This window comes from Ostrinia furnacalis, unplaced genomic scaffold, assembly GCF_004193835.3.
Source record: "Ostrinia furnacalis isolate ACB-3 unplaced genomic scaffold, ASM419383v2 OfSCF5636, whole genome shotgun sequence".
NCBI classification, from domain to species: domain Eukaryota; kingdom Metazoa; phylum Arthropoda; class Insecta; order Lepidoptera; family Crambidae; genus Ostrinia; species Ostrinia furnacalis.
Window position 1 is genome coordinate 49,993 of NW_021135875.1, and position 17,610 is coordinate 67,602.

General features: G+C 37.6%; 1 protein-coding gene across 1 annotated transcript; it reads right to left on the reverse strand.

Annotated features, from left to right (window-relative positions):
- Positions 1 to 4,664: 4,664 nt before the first annotated feature.
- Positions 4,665 to 6,287, reverse strand: LOC114361346 (uncharacterized). Its single transcript, XM_028316341.1, has one exon. The coding sequence runs from the start codon at positions 6,262 to 6,264 to the stop codon at positions 4,888 to 4,890; it is 1,377 nt and encodes a 458-aa protein (XP_028172142.1). The 5' UTR covers positions 6,265 to 6,287; the 3' UTR covers positions 4,665 to 4,887.
- Between the last annotated feature and the right edge of the window lie 11,323 nt (positions 6,288 to 17,610).

The window sequence follows — 17,610 nt, forward strand, 5'->3', positions numbered from 1 at the left end:
CATCTAGGGGACATAGGACCATAAGTCAAGTCTATAGTTAGGCAGGTATATGCTGTCCTGGCATATGAATGCGGCGTGAAGGTTCTCACCATCACATCAGCGTTACATTAATTATTCCCCAATTTTGATCTCTTAACCCGCGACACCGACAATCGTGGGTCCATGACAGTTTAACTTTCCCCCGGGACAAACTTGACCTTCGCTGGTTGGATTTTTATTGGCGGTCAAGCTGTAGATCCTAGCTACACAGGAGTTGCAGCGGTGGGAATGAGAGGTGGGAATAGTCCCGTTTGACTCGCGACACGCCGGGCAGTAAAAGGTCGCACATGACACCCATGATTTGGTTAAAACTTCATTGAGCTTTGGAAACAGAATATTTGAATTGACTTCGCCAAAGGTGTGGGATTAAAAAAGAAGCTCTATGCCGTGTGACATTCAAAAGACCTACAAAATACTAACAATAAATATATGGTAGACTATTTTAGCTTTTTCTTTGGACTTAGGTACTAAATATTTTAAATTAATATTTACGTCTGTCTATGTAAAAAGAAATGAAGTAAAATAAATTCTTTATAGAAAATTAAACGTCTTTTAGGATTAAGACTTTAATTATTACAGAGTGTAAGAGACATGTTCGTTCAGTTAATGTACAATTTGGCGCTAATTAACAAAATTATAATTCATTGTTCAAGTTTTTGACAACCTGTCTATAACACAGTGTGATTGTAAAACGTTCAAAGAAATTCTGGAAATATCTATTACCTATTATTTAGTAAGTGAAAATGTCACCTTGCTAAATTGTTTTAGCGAAGTTTAATTTCACGTTAAACAGAACGGAGCCTTTCCAAATATTAGCCCAGCCAGGTACCTTACAGTACTAAGTGCCCTTCTTTTTGTGCCCCGAAAATGTTCAAAGGATTTAATAAAAATATCCTGGACACTCTTTATCTCAGACCAAAAAACCGTTCCGCCTCAAGTCCCATACTCGCGTAACAACATAGTCGGTGTTGCTTTAACAAAAAATCCTCGTCAAAGAGACGCGTTACAAAAAGACGCATCGCCCCGGGACGGGACGGGACGGGACGTCCCGCACGGGTTTTTGCTCACGCATTTGCGTCATAGATTATGTTGATAGAGGTTCAGATTGTAACGTTTATGCTTATATTAACGTCCTTTACCTAAACCGTGCAAGATTTGACATTTTTGTGCCAACCTTTATATGAAAAGAAATTAATATCACGTCATAGCTACACCTCACCTTGATTTAGTTGACGGTTTTAACATTTTCATGCGATTGGATGAAGAAAGACCGCGTGTTTTTTTTTTCGAGCAATCTCCTGTAAAATGCACATTTTTGACTTACGCACTGTTAGAACTTTACTAAGTATATTCCATATAATGCCTTTGTTCAGAAATGCTTTCTGCTTATTTTTACCGTGTGTTTGCTCAAAAACATATTTTTTCATGGCATAACTCACAATCGGCAGCTGTTAAGAAATCCATTGTGAAGAGATTAAAACGGATTTCAATCTACTTGAATGCACTGGTCTAATTCGTCCAAATGTTCGTCAGTAGGTATTAAAGTCATATCAAACGACATTCTAACTTTATTTGCAAAAGCGCCTCTCTCTTCGCACTTAACATTTCTCGCACGGACAAGAAGCTAACATTGTCATCGTATGTATTTGTAATAGACGCTTTTAGAACAAATGTAAGCTTCGCCGCACACGGACCACAAAGTGTAGCTAGAAGCGGCTTCAAAATGTAGCTGAAGCGCGGAACAGCCACTTGTGGTTGGTGGTCGCCACGCGCTACTTTTACACCCATGCAGGTTCACTGGGGTAAGAGAGAGAGGGCACACAAGTGCCGTGTGGTGGCAAGTGCCCTGGAAAGGGCCTATGTTTTGAATAAACTATTTCATATTTCATTTCTTTTCATTTCATTTCAGTGACAGGTGGACTTCATCGGAAGAACGTCAGCCTGTCCTGTCAGTTCACCACCGGAATTGATTTGCTCCGCATTGCATTCGCATATAATTACTTGAAGACAGATAAATCTATATGGCATCATATCCAGCCAACCAAAGAGAGCTCTGGAGTGCCGGCACCCTACGACGGGAAATGTATGAAAACTACAGGAAAAACGTCGGTTGCGGCGTTTTGTGTTTGTGGCCGGTGGCCCGTGTGCAGCGACCCTGATGCGTATGTGAGTGTTCGTACAGTTCGTCACAAAACACACGGAGCTCGCCGCCATCGCTCACGCAGTATCGCGCTCTGACAGCGCGCGTCTTCCCAAATTAGAGGCATTTTCGCAGATTTATAGCCCCATTTGCATTTAGAGCATTCAAAAAGCCGCCTTAGAATAAATACGTGACGTTTGTACCGACATTATAAGCGTATTTGTTTATTTAAAGTGTGGAGAAAAATGCTAAATGGTGGCAAGATTTAACGGATTTGTTTCGGTCATTTTGTAAAAATTTCGCATTGTGGCATTTGTTTGGTTTTATGTTCAATTTTATAAATCATAACGGAAACTAACGCTATAGGATTATGTTTAGATAATAAGTATCCAATTTGTCACTATTATTAAGAAAATAATGAAAAAAAAATTTTATCAAAGCCGAGAGTGAATAGAGCACTTACAGGGCAAATATGTACCATCCTAGAGTGCATTTCACTTAGCACCAGGTGCGATTGCGGTCAAATACCTGCCTTGTTATGCATTAAAAAAATCTATGATCTAAGCTAAGTACATTTAACCAACCTACTCCGTATAATCAGTGCACTAAGACTGGTGGTGACTTGAGCTCCGCACAGTGATTTCCGAAGCTTAGCGGCGTGGCTTCCGTTCGGAGCTTTGGAGGGGCTTACTCAGGTTATTCAGGTGTACAACCCTTTTACATGTAGGCACTCCTACTGTACATACCTACAAATGATAGGTAGTATTTTTAATATTTTGTCTAGCCAAAGAAATAAAAAAAAAATGAAAATTTTCTGCTAGTAAGCTCTATTTTTTCACTTTGTTAATTCACTCCAGCAACCCAGCGTAAAGTAATACTGTTGTGAAAAATAAACAGTGTTTAAAAACATTTTAGAACTGAAAAAATGCTGAATTATCTCCTGAAGCCAACACAGCCACTCGAAAAACAGAATTACCTAAAATGGAGCTCGCTAAGAGATTAGCTCAAAAAATTCTCTCGACTCCATTTTTAATTAGGAAGGGACTTAATAATCTAAATGAATATTTTATCTGCGATCCGAGTTATTTGTATAAAAGCTCAAACAATGGATTCAATTAAATGACGTCGGAGAGTGCAGCCGCGGCGGGGCGCAGGGCGACGACTCAAGCCACTTTTGTTTCAGAAACAAATGGGAATATTTACTTCTATTAGATACCTACTTTAGTTTTAACTTGATACCATAGCAAACTAGTGAGCACAGAGCCGTATGAATAATCTTCTATAATACTATTGGCAACTCATTCACATGCTGAAACTTGGTCGTTCCTTATTGTTCACTAGTTTATTGCAAGATAACAATACGCAAATAACTAAAGTCACTAACTGTGTTTAAGAATGGCCAAGTAACTAAGATGATTCTCGCGTGAAACAGGCTGAAAAACGTAACTTAGATCTTCTACAAGACCAACCGATGACGTAGATTGTGATTGCGAGACGTATACCTGTAGTTGGGCACAATTAATAGCCCAGAGGCGCTTGTAGTGGAAGTCTACAGTTGACGCTTAATATCCAGTAAGAATATTCCAGAAAGCATCTCTATATTTGATCAAATTAGTAGTAGCACAGAATAATAATAAGTACTACGTACAGAAGTTTTACTTCGCGAAGGTATTTAAAAAAATGTATGCTCAATGTCATTAACAATATGGTGTAATTTAGCCTGTCTCAAGAGTCAAGCACCATTTTGTTGACAAACGTCAGTGATCGGCACTGCGCCGAAGCTATAGGGCTGACTTCGGTAAAATGATGTGACGTGAGGTGCCAAACTTGCGGAAAATGGCGGAGGAAATACATGATTTAGCATGAATTATTGAACGGAAATTTACGTCTTTCACTCTACGAGGGATATTTATTAATTGAAAGGCTTTGTTAAATGTAAAATGTAAAATTATATTGCTTCAAAATAAAATAAATTACATTTCGTTTTGGTAGAAAATTCAAGACAAAAAAGAAAAGTGACAATCGATGAAAAAACGCAAAAAAGTAAAAAGTATTTTCTAACCGGCCAGGCGCGCGGCCAATGAGTTTGGTATGCAACCTCAAAATTGTATTCAATACTTATAGGTCATCAAGACGGACCTGTACATTTCCGCCCGCTAAAGGACATAATTGCAGAATGTCCTTTACTTAGTTAAACAAAACAAGAAACAAACAAAATTTTAATCCATACTATACAATTCAAAGTTAAAGTTAACTATGTACACGATAAGCTTAACCAAAATAAACTTCCTTGCCTTCAGCAGGCATAATAGTAACAAATACTACTAAATAGTTTACGTAGCACATACTCTTAACTAAAACATACTTACTCATTCTGATTAAAAAATTAATAATAAAAATTTAACTTCAACTAAACAAAGTTTTGAGAGGATTGCTACAACAAAATATTAATCATAAGAATTAAAGTAATTTTAACATACACATCATCTTTACATTTCGACTTAAAATTACAATAATTAATTATTCCGCTAATGGAAGCACACAAATTTTGAACACAGGTCTTTTGATCAAAGAATTTTGTGTGCGAACAGTAACCACTCGGGTGATCTGATCAGGGCCAGGATGTTTCTGCTCGACTCTACCCAACAACCACCTGCCAGGAGGCATGCCATCTACTTTGATCAAAATCACGTCCCCAGTTTATTTAGTTACCTTCGGCATCTTCTACCATAATATACACTACAGCTGCATAATCTGTTTTTGACGCATTCGAAACTATTGAATTGAACTTGTTTATCAGAAGTTTTTGTGTATAACCAGCGCGGGATTATCACATTCTTCAATGCACTCAAACTATCACGGTAAGTACACCATTTTCTTAGTAATTCGCTTGGCAGCTCTTCATCCCAGTCGATACCAGCCAACCATAGTTGTTGAATCATTGTTTTTGCTATAATGATGCTTGGAGCCAGCCAGCCTAGCGGATCAAATAGTCTACTTATATCAGACAAAACTCTTCTTTTTGTTACAGGTTCTATTAGAGCAGCAAGATCAACCGAGTACTGAAAGGAATCAGTACGTGGATCCCAGGTAAGTCCCAAGATTTTTGTTATATTTGCATCCATTTCTATCTTGATACCTTCATCTTTATCTCCCACATCTTCCTTTATTTTATGTAGTAATTCCATACTATTACTTATCCATTTTTGTAACTGAAAGCCACCCTTCGCTAATGTAGCTTTTATTTCGCTGTAAATAGAATAACCATCATCTACATTTTCAGTTCCTGTCATGAGGTCATCCATATAGAAATCATTCAAAATGATTTCCTTTATCCTTGGAGATTCCTGAGCTTCATCGTACGCTACTTGCTGTAACGCGCGAACTGCCAAAAATGGCGCGCAAGCGGTTCCAAATGTAACCGTTAGGAGTTCGTGCTCTTCGATTTCCTTTTCAGGATTATCTCTCCACAGTATACGTTGAAAAGACGTATCTTCTCTGTCTACGAGCACCTGTCGATACATCTTTACAATGTCGGCTACTATGCAGATAAGATGTTTTCTCCAACGCATAACGATGTGTCGAAGATCCGCTTGCAAGGTAGGCCCTACCATCAAGTTATCATTCAAAGATATTCCATTACTACCTTTGCAGGATGCATCGAATACGACACAAACCTTTGTCGTTGCTCTGTCTTCGCGGATTACAGCATGATGGGGTAAGTATAAACCTTTTTTATTAACTTCCTGCTTCGTCACTTTTACCATGTGGTTCAATTCTGTATATTCATGTATCACTTGACTATAATCGATTTTCAATTTTATGTTCTTTAACAGTTTAGCTTCCAAACCCTTAAATCTCTTTTCAGCTATTTGTTTAGATCCACCTTCTGCACAGCTTCGAATATCATCCTTGAACGGCAGTCTGACTACATAACGACCACTTTCATCACGTCGTGTGGTGGCTACGAATAACTGTTCGCATTTTACCTCTTCTTCAGTCAACATCTTTTTGGCCACACAAGGTTCTCCTTCAAGCTCCCAGAATTTCTTCAACATGTCATCATTCTCCATACTTACATGCATAACTGTAGTGTTAGTAAATGAATCGGTCCCNTTATCATGAATAATATTAACTACTTATTTACCTCATAGTGTCTTGAGCAACTTAAAAAAGTACATTCTGTGTTTTTATTATTATTTAGGCAGTTAAATACTGCACAGTAACAGTATTTAGTACACCATTTTCTTTATTTTCTTCCATCATACACAAGAATACGCGTGCGTGAGTCAATGTTCGCTCGTATGTGAGGCCTTGTCGAATAATATCCTGTAGGTGGGCCATCGTGCGTGTTTTGTTTTCGATGTAAGCTCGCGGAGATGAACAGGCCTGGTAGTAGTGACAAAGACTGATCATAGCTATATGAAATGAATCAATTCAAATGAGCTTTGTGATCTTAGCAAGCTATGGTCGGGGAGGTCCGAGCCGAGCGTAACGGTAAAAAGTAACGAAATAGAGTGCGACGCGGCGCGCGTTACGTGAGCGGCTAAATATGGATGAGTCTCTTTCTATCGCTGGGTGCTTCATCGCGGTAGACTAGGAAAATGTCACAACCATTAGAAGGTAGTATGATGACGTAGTTATGTGCCTAAAAGAAACGCTACCGTACAGCAGTTCTGTTTAAAACTACGCTGTGAAACGGTTTTCCACAATAGTTTTAGAATCAATCCAGGTGGGATACTGATGATGACGATAATTAATAAATAATGCCGTTAATCACATTAATATAAAGGCGAAAGTTTATGAGTGTGTATGATTGTTAGTTATTCGCGCAAAAACTACTGAACGGCTTTTGATGAAACTTTACAGCGTTATTGTTTATAACCCAGAAAAACAACATATGCTAATTTACGCCGATCTGTGAGAAACTGAATTTCACGCAGGTGAAGCCGCGGGCAAAAGCTAGTAATAATAATATAATTTTACAAATTACAATTTTCTAATTTTAGTTCCCTGCGAATTGAGACCAGGAATTTCATTCAAAGCTTGACCTTGGAAGCGTTAGTAGTGTCAGTTCATTAGTGAAGCCAAAGAGATAGTGACTATCATCTTTTTATGATGTTATAAAGTACAAAGACCGGTATTGTGATTTTCTGAATGGGTTCCAATAATGTATCAACGAAATAATATTGTACAGGTCAAAGGCCATATAGTTCGAGCAGCCTTTTCAAAAACAACTATTAACAGTTTCTTATGAACCGAATTGATTTCTCTTGTAAGTAGCAACACATTCCTTTGTGTCCGGATTTCTTTGAGTTTCTTTATCTACCCCCACACTTGGCGTGAGTGGTTTAACACGTATTACGATTGTACCCAAAAGGTACCTTAATAAAATATGAAATGCCCTGTGAATTCTTGCTTTTTGAAGGGTCTCTTGAGGGTCGGCATTTAACTAATACAGCTTTGTGGCAAAGCCTTCTATTAGGTGGAACTTTTGTTTCAAAGGCGGTGGAGAGGCCAGCGATGAGCTTTGGGCCAGCCTTGTGATGTGACGGAAAGGCCTCTTGACTTCAGCCAGACCACTTGTAATAATATAATTTAGACCATGACTTTTTTATTTGTACTTAAATCGCCTAACAAGATTATTCGTAATGTAATTTCTCAGTGATTGCTCGCTCAGCTCTCTCGTGCGGTTCCACACTAGACACTTAAAATTAATTCATAGAAAATTGTATTTGCTTTAATAGCGAATCAAATTAATTCTAGACAAATATCAAGGTATAAAGTTATTGAACGTGAACGCTTTGGAACTAACTCTAAACAGATTAAACAAAAATAAATAACTGTCTGGGGACCGACACCATTGTTATTAAAAGCAATTTTATTCTGATATGGTGGGATCAGGTCTTTTAGTCTATGTAGTAGTCTGAATTTTCTTGCTGACTAATAGGTTCGCAAAAAATGTGCTTCTGAAACAAACACTCACTTTATAGAATTATCGCAAATCTAATTTTCTAAGTGAATGCTCCCGCACATTCTTCTTAAAATGTGCGTTAAAAAAAAATTCATAGCCTGATTCATGTTTTTAAACTTATTTATACGATGCCGTTTGTTTCCAAAAATGCATGATTACGATTTTACTCGTTAGATCAAAGGCTGCCTTAATTGAGTTATCTCTTGACATGGTGTTTTGACACCGTAAACTTTTGCAGTATAACTCGTTACGTCGTTCGTTCTAAACAGGGGCTGTAAAATCTTTCCTAATATGGCTTAATTAGACGACAGCAATCAGGCGAGCTGTAGACATTAATTGCGTTATCAGCGCTCGCGGCTGGAGCGTCAAATGTTGTGATAGGTATTGAGTTGGAGTTATTAGTGGTTGAATGACGAAATTTATTCAATTGTTTGTTAAAAGATTTAAAAAATATACTTGAAATAAATAAAATAAATTTTACTTTTGCCTCTAACGTAACGTAAACACTCTATTTGTTACCGTTAACAACACAATTTCAATGTTATTTATTTAATCGTTATTAACATTTCTTAGCGAATAGAGTCGCTTCTGAAACTAAATTTTTAAATAAACAACTTGAAAAAATCGACCTGCCTAAGGCGGGACTCGAACCGTCAGTTGGAAGAGCAGTCGCCCGGCAAGCGGAAGGTCGTGGGTTCGAGTCCCGCTTTAGGTAGTTCGATTTTTTCAAGTTGTTTATTTAAAAATTTAGGTATTTATTTATTCAATGAGAAAATACAACTGCGCGAGGGTACTCGATGTTTCTATGAATCTAAAAGTCGAGATGTATGAGTTGTCAAATTGTTCAACATCATTTAATTGCAGAAGATCGCAAGAGCTTGGAGACATTAATTACGTCATTGGGGGTGCGGCGGCTGCTGACAATGTTTTGATGGGCGTTGAGAAGATAAATATCTGCGTCGAATTAAAGGGACAAAATGATTTCATTTTAATTGATTGCCTGGGAGATAGAGAAGTATAGAGTTTTCTTCATAACATTCAAAGTGATGCTGTACTATTATTACGGGACTATTTTTTTTTATCCACAACGAGGAAGCTCTTGGCCTGTATCTCACCTGATGGTAAGTGACGATCAGGCCGAAGGTGGAAGCGAGCTTCACCCGGAATCCTCAACCACGGAGGAACTGGCTATCTTACCTCTAACTGCCGAAACACAATAATGCTGTTAACATTGTTGTTATGGCGACAGACTTAGGTAAGATGGTGGTAGCTAGCCAGACGGACTTAGAACAAGCCCTACCACCAACCTAACCGAACAGAAAAATCTGCCCCCACTGGGAATCGAACCCGGGACCTCTGCGTCTGAAGCAGGTGGTCTTACCACTAGAACACAGGTGGTTAAGTCTGCTAGCGGAAAAACTGAAAATTAATAAATAATCATGCAAGTTTCGTGCGCTGCTTCTTCCCAGCACTGGCCCATTTATTGTCCCGAAGCAGTGGTAGGGTTAAAGTAAAACCTACTGGGACGTGGAAAAATGCGTTTTAAAAACCTACTTGCAATAAATAAGGAAGGAAAGTCGAACCTTCACTTCGAACTCCTCCTATGTCCTTCTGATTTAATTCGTTGCGGGTCTAATCACAGTTTTACTGGTTTTACTTTCTCCCGGGACTAACTTGACCTTCACTGGTTGTGTTTTATTGGCGGTCAAGCTGTACGTCCTGGCTACAACAGGAGTTGCAGCGGTGGGAGTGGGAGGCGGGAAAATTTACAATAAATATTTGACATTTATGACTTTTAATAAAAATCATCAGAAAGTCAACTCGTTCAAAATTATGCGTGAACCGTTCGAAGTATATTTCAATTTGAAGCACTCGTTCGCTGGCGCTTGATTCGCATTTATCAAGAAATGTTATTGCAGAAGTTCGCAACTTGTCGAGCAGCGAGTGTATGCCGCGTACAGTCACCCGCGAGAGTGCAAAGTCAAAGTCAAAATTCCTTCATTTATATGGACTACTTATTAAAAATAGGTAGCGCTTGCAAATCGTCAAATATTAAAAAAAAATTATTAAAAATAAAATTTATTTATTTTAGGACATGGCCCAAAAAAATTCAATAATAATTAAATCACATGAACAAAAAAAAATTAAAGACTAATGAACAAAGCTCTTAGGGAGCCTTCACGTGTCTCATAATCTTGGTCCTACCAGCGCTTCGAGACCAACATTTGGCAAGTGCTGAGAAGAAGACGAATTAGGAATACAAAGTATCAGCCAAAAGAGTAAATTCAAATAGCTACATTTCAGTATCAGTCAAAAGAGCAACTTCAAATAGCAGCGTGCTGCATTCGATTTTGTAATGCAATTTGGTTTTGAACCGTGTTCAAGGGAAAGATGATATTTCCATTCCAATAAAGCCTCATTTGGGAATTGAATCGTAGACTACTGCTGTCTAAATGACTGCTCTTTCACTGAGTTACAATGTAAAGGTAAATGCAGTAACAATGAAACCATTCTGAACAGAGGTGGAATTGTGTAAAGCAATCGTAATCATTTGACAGTTCGTAACGTACGATAAAGTCAGTTAAAAAAAGCGTTTGACAGAATAATCGTACGTTATGAACTGTCAAATGATTACGATTCCTTTACACAATTCCACCTCAGGTGGGAATCTATAGATTTAACATTTTTGAGTAAGTTACGTAATGTCTTACTCTTTATGAAACACTAATTATTGGGTTTCAAATCTTTAAGACACTATAATAACGTCATTGAAAAATGTATCTGCCTGTACTTGTCGCCAGGCGACAAAATGTTTGCAAAAATATGCGCGAGTGTTGCCGGCGACTTGGAAGCGTTGCCAGCGAACTGATTTAATTTCCGCACATTTTTAGAGTTCCACGCAAAAACGCGCGATCCATTTGTTTGTCATAGTTCCACAGTTTTACACCGATTTCGGGAAGTGTAAAACGTTTTTTTGCGGGAAAGTTACTCGCTTCACTGACGTTTGGTAAAAGAAAAAGCTTTATGCAAAAACTTTGGGTATGAGTTTGGCAGTTGGTTTGGTTTTATCGTTTCTGTTAAGAACTATATCATTAATGGTGCGCTATTCTTGACACACAATAAAATAAGTAAATAATAAAATTAATAAGAGATATTAAGCCGTGACCACACTAGCCTTAACTCTTTTGAAGCGAGCGTATTCCTCCTGTGCGTTGCAGTCATTCGTATAAAAATTCCGTAAAGATAACAGTATAGTCTCGAATATTATTCTCGTGTCGTGTGGCCTCAGCCTAATAAATTCTCATTTAAATTTTCTTCAATAATTTATAGTTTAAGTCGAGCTAAGTTGAAAATCTTAAACGAATAATGCCGTCAAAAGGCTTCTGAAACTAAGTACCTACGCATAATATCGTACAACTCTTAGCAAATTAAATATTAAACAGCCCAAGAGGATCCTCTGATTGGAAGAAACCTCACAAGTCGTTTTCAAATTGAATTTATAGTTTGTAAAGCAATATACTACATGAGCGAGAACGAATGTTGACGTTCGAGACTGAACTGAGCTAATCTGCCAGTTTGGTTTTAGTATGCAATAGAAGTCTCGATTAAAACGTGATGTATTTCATATTTCATTTAAACAAAGTATGAAACATTCGTCTGCTTTTATAATGTAAATGTAAAGTGTATTTTATAACAAAGAAAATAGAAGACTACGTACGTCCTAGCCTTAAATATAAGCTTTGAGAAATATTTCGTATTTTGCTGTACGTTCTTCATAAATGTGAAATAAACTTGTATTTGTTACATTTTCATGACAAAGACGTAAGTAGAACTAATTTATAAAAAAAAACATCAAATCATTGTCCAAAAGTAGTAAATGATAGAAAGTTTGGGAAGAAAAGTCGTAGGCAGAGATGCTTTTGAAGATAAAAATCAATCGCGCGATAAAAATATGTGACAGACAAATAAATATTAAATAAGTACACATGTAAAGTCGTAGGAAAAAGTTTGTACCTACTTTTATGAGTCACACTTTGTAAAAAATATTAGCGATCCACCCCTGCTTCGCACAGATACAATAAAAAGCTTCCTCTCGAATCACTCTATCTATTAAAAAAACCGCATCAAAATCCGTTGCGTACTTTTAAAGATCTAAGCATAGATAGGGACAAACAGACAGCGAAGCGACTTTGTTTTACAAATTATGTAGTGATAGTGATAGGACAGGTTGTATAAAATAAAACCTCCCCAGTAAATAAGCATTCAATATTGTATGTCTGGTCTAACACACTCACGATATTATCGGGTTTCTCGGGTATTCTAGGTCGATCCATTCTATACGTGCCTTTAGATATGCGATCAATCTTTCGCCATATTTTGTCTTATAATCCCATTCCTAGTGTGACACTTTTATTCGGAACGGAGAAGCAATACAATTAAAATAATAGCTCTCAGTACTGAAGGGTGGTTGTTTGTGCGAAGAAATTGGGAAATAGGGATGGGCAGAGTTCAGATAAAACAGATGTTATCGATAAACTAATCATTTAAAATCAATTCACACTAAACTAATTTGTTTGAGTGGCCAAAGTTAACTACTGATGAAGTTTCAAGAATAAAATACAAAACTATGAAACATTTCTAAAGAGTGCTCTGAACAAATACAGACTAGTGCTCTCGACGAGGCAAGTGTTATTAGACGCCTGATTAAGCTTCGTAAAAACTTTAATTAAAACCCTGCAGTTAAGTATCTGTTCAATAATTAACGAGTCCCAGTAAAATACAAGGTTGTACAATTTCAAAATAAACTTGCACAAAAAACACCTAGTTCTGCAAATAAAGAACCTGCTTATTTGCCAGTTTTAAAGCACATTTAATAACTAATTGCGGCGGTTTAGCGCGTGCCCTTTTGTGTGAAAATGCAAACACTGCCGGTACGTCATAATATTTTAACATGTCGGTGGCTGACGTATCCACGGCGATAAAACATAATTTATGCAAACTCTCATGTGTGTAACAATGACAAGCTTTATGGTGACGATTTATAGCAGCTTTAATACGACAAGGGCTTGCTTGTTTAAAGGCGTGATAACAAAATGCCTAAATGGACTAAAAATAGATAAACCACTAAAGATGGTACCTAAAGGTAAGATCACAACGGATGATACTCCTCCTCATGAATGTAAAATTATGTTTGATAGTGTCTTCATACTTAAGTGCCAAACATCGATCTAAATTGAAGATTTTTCATTTTCATATTCTTTAAGTCTTTCTTTAAGTTATTTAATACCGAATAATACCGACTACCAATAAAATCATTTCCGTTCAAAGTCCGTGTCTATCGACTGTAGAATATCGACGTCTGACCTTGCCAGCGCACATCCCTAGAAGGCCGGAGTCGCCGCAAAACAGAAACATTACGATGATATAGGGGTGCGCTCGCGCGGGCAAACGGCTTACAAGCCTCGCGGTAAGGCGGGTACACATCTGCGCGGCACTTGACATATTAATAGACTTTATAGTGTCAGATAGACAAAATTAAATATATATAAAAATATAAAAACTATTTACAAAAATATTAAATGTCATAAACAGAAGTTTGATAGGGTGGACCGATGCTACTTTTAAATTCTATAGATATTTTAATATAGCACTTTGGCTACTTTACGTCGAAAATTTTAGGAATATAAACATACCATTGAAGACAGCAAATATTCATAATTTTTAACCGCAGAATTATCTACTGATTGATATTTAATCACGTTTGTTAAAGTGAATAAAATTAAAACACTCACCAAATTGCAGCGTTTTCATTTCCGCGGAAATCTGAAACCAAAAAATTAAAACGTAAAGTTTTCCGTGAGAAGGTTTCCGATTTAAATCCATCAGGACTTTAAGGTTAAGACCCGAGTGCCATTTGGAGGGCGGGGATTTCCCGGGATCCGCCGGGTAATAACGGCACAGACGGCTGTGTGAGCAGTAGGCTTGGACGTGCAACATTGGAATTTTGAAAAGGATGAAAAGTAAGTTCGTTCGTTTCAGCCAAATGACGTCCACTGCTGGACAAAGGCCTCCACAATGAACGGTCCTGCGCTGCCCGCATCCAGGCTCTTCCCACGATCTTCACCAGATCGTCGGTCCACCTAGTATGAAAACTAGTAGAAAAGTAAGTAAATTGAGTTTATTTTGGTGCTAATTAGTAGGTATTCCTAATTTAAAGACGTTTGTACTTGTATGTTATCAAGCGTATTAAATATTAATAGCCTACATCGGTAATTACAGAGGTGACTGTAAGCTACTTAAATACAATTTGAAGACTGAAAGACATTTTGAAGTCGAGTAGAGTAGAGATAAAATTGTTTAATAGCAGCGAATTTATGTTTAAATTAGAATACGCAGACTTTTCGAAGATACATAATAATTATGACTCCATACACTGTTGCACGTTCGCCGTTAATCTAAAATATAAATACATGACAGACAAATAAATAAATAAATAAAGATGGTAAGATGGCTTATAAAGATTGACCAGAACTGTGACGTCAATTGTTACATAACGTCTCAATAAGACGTTTATGTGTAGTTTCATATAACAAACGTTCTGTATAAAAGAGTCTATGGAATTTTATGTATTTTTTGTACCGAGCTGTAGGAATTGAAAAATGGCAGTATTTCTCCAGCTTTATTTGTATTTTTCCGGGATAAACCACAAGAAAAGGAAAGTCCTCGCTCCGTCTTATTTCAACAGTATTCTGTTCTGTCTTTTCCCAAAATCACCTTTCTAACTCACTCCCTTGCATTCCGTTTCACAAACTTATGAAAGCACGGGCGGGCATTCTGCTCGAGTCAGCAGTACGGCGCACTGTCACCCGGAGGTCTCTCACTCAAATTGGATACCTCATAATTACCGAGTGGCCAAATCTTTACTTTTAAATGGAAAGCTGGCGTGTGCCACGTAAAGCTTTTTGGGAACTGTCGCCTTTTCATTTTAGATTCACTTATTTATTTGATTTATTTAGCTTTGCAATTTGTTTATTTTTACTCTTGGTAATTTATTTTGGGTTTCATAGTAACACAAACTATGAGGGTATGAGTTTAAGCACAGTAGACAAATCATAATACCTATAGGTACTGTGGTTTAAGGGTTTCTTACAAAAGAAATAATGAAAAATCAAGAAACGTAACAGCATGTAAAATGGTAGGTACTTGCTATAAAAATAAATAAAAAAATTAACTACCCTCTTTATTAAAAGTTTGGGTCAAATAGTAGAATTATGTGTTGATGTGTGATGTGATGTTTTCAAGTACACGATTAAACTAAAAAATCACCGAAAGTATAACAAAATTTAGCAAAATTCTTCGCTATCCTGCACCCGACCTAACCGGCATGTTTTCGCACAGATACATATCTTCAACTTATAACATTAACGTCCCCCGCATGTGATGCGTACTAATATTAAGCTGTCCCCTCCCCCTGTGAGTTAATACCCCCAACTTTTGACGCGTTTTCCTGTTTAGCATTGCTTTTGTTTTTGGGGTTGGTCAATCGGAAAATGGGGTTGAAGTTTGGCGGAGCTCGGGGGAAGGTCACGACGGAACTGTGCCAAACGTGGGGAGTTGATCATGTTAATGCGTGTCACATGTCAAACTTCAAGGGTTGTTGCTGAATAAAAATTACTATTTGGTGCTTGCGCTTCGTATAGAAAAGCAAAAACAACGTTTTACAGTTTACCCTCAAAACACACAGCTGAATATTTTTCAACGATGAAATCATCATCATCATCATTCAGCCATAGGACGTCCACTGCTGAACATAGGCCTCCCCCAATGCTTTCCATGTTTCAATGTTTCCAATGACGTCCACCCACAAGTTGGACCGACGACATCATAAAGGTAGCAGGGAAGCGCTGGACGCAGGCCGCTACCAATCGATCAACAATGAAATAACAATGTACCTAAAATTAAGTTAAATTTTATCACAGAAATTAGGTCACAAAAAACATGCACTAACCTCCTCTCCTTACTGCCGCCACCGCTCAGCCAGTCCCAGGTACCTCCAGAATGTACACTCCACACACTTCACACATTATTACCGAAGAAAAATCACAATACCCAGAGATGTAAACAATTCATTGATTTATTGGCAACTAACCACAACCGAAATAAACGCACCGATAGCCTTTTGTTTTTATTGTTCGCGCGGCGCAGACACCAGTTGTTGCGCACGGGCATTTGAACTCAACTGTCATGGCGCAAGTAAAGTTTACACTATGCGGGAAATTGACCGAGACGAAGCGCGAGCACGTACTTACACCGAAGCAAAGTATGGGCGACTGTAACCGAAGTCCGTGTTTACACTGTTACGTCTAGTGTACTTGCGCACCATTACGTTACGCACATTATTACCGAAGAAAAGTTCTCACTCACTGGTTATTTGAAACTAACAAACACTGCCGAAATAAACAAAACACACCGATAGCCTTTTGTTTTTATTGTCCGCGCGGCGCAGACATCGATTGTTGCGCACGGGCATTTTCAACTCAACTGTCAAACTCATTGCGTGCCTACCTTCACACTAGGTACTACGCGCTCACTGAACGATTGCAAACTATGCAACTTCAGATTGGATGGAAAATCACTATGAAAGTCAAGAACAATCAAATGATTAAATTCTAATAGCGCGTTTGGCCGAAAATAGAATAAATTGTTAGAGCTAATAAGAAAAATGTCGTCCGTTCCGCGGTAAGTGTTATAACTGCTATAAAAAATTATGGAAAACGTCGTCTCGTAAACAAACGTGTCCTCGTCGATAATGCTTAAGTTTTCGGCGGGTGCCATGGCTAATAAATGGCTATCGCCATTTTGCTTACAATTTCTAACAAATTTATTTTCGGCCAAACGACCATTGATCTTAATTTTCAGATTTCGATTAATCGATTATAATTTACAATTTAATAAATAGCAACTTTAATACACTTTCTATAATAAACTAATAATTTTAAAATAATCGCAATCGTATTCGCCATTACAATCGATGAAAATGACTTTGATTCACTTAGTATGGGATTAATCGATAGTATTGAATACCTAGATTTTTCTTAAATCGGTTTACTCGGTGTGATTTTATGGATTTAATCGATTCTAATTGATGTTTACTAGCTATCGATATACATATTTATAAATAGATTTGTTTTTGATAATCGATTTTTCTGCAGTATTAAGTCATACATACATAGTTGTGCTAAGAATCGTAACCTGGACGTCGTGGCTTTTGCAATCTACCCACTCACTGTGCCTGTCAACTGAGATGGAATCGTTAAAATCAGCAGTCCGTCGAATGGTGTTGCCATAAAATGGAGATCAGAGTAATTTGTCACGCGGCGTCAGCGGCCGATTGCGACTGATTGTCCATTAAACGATCCGAGTGTTCCTTTTATACACCTGATCGATGGTGTCGATG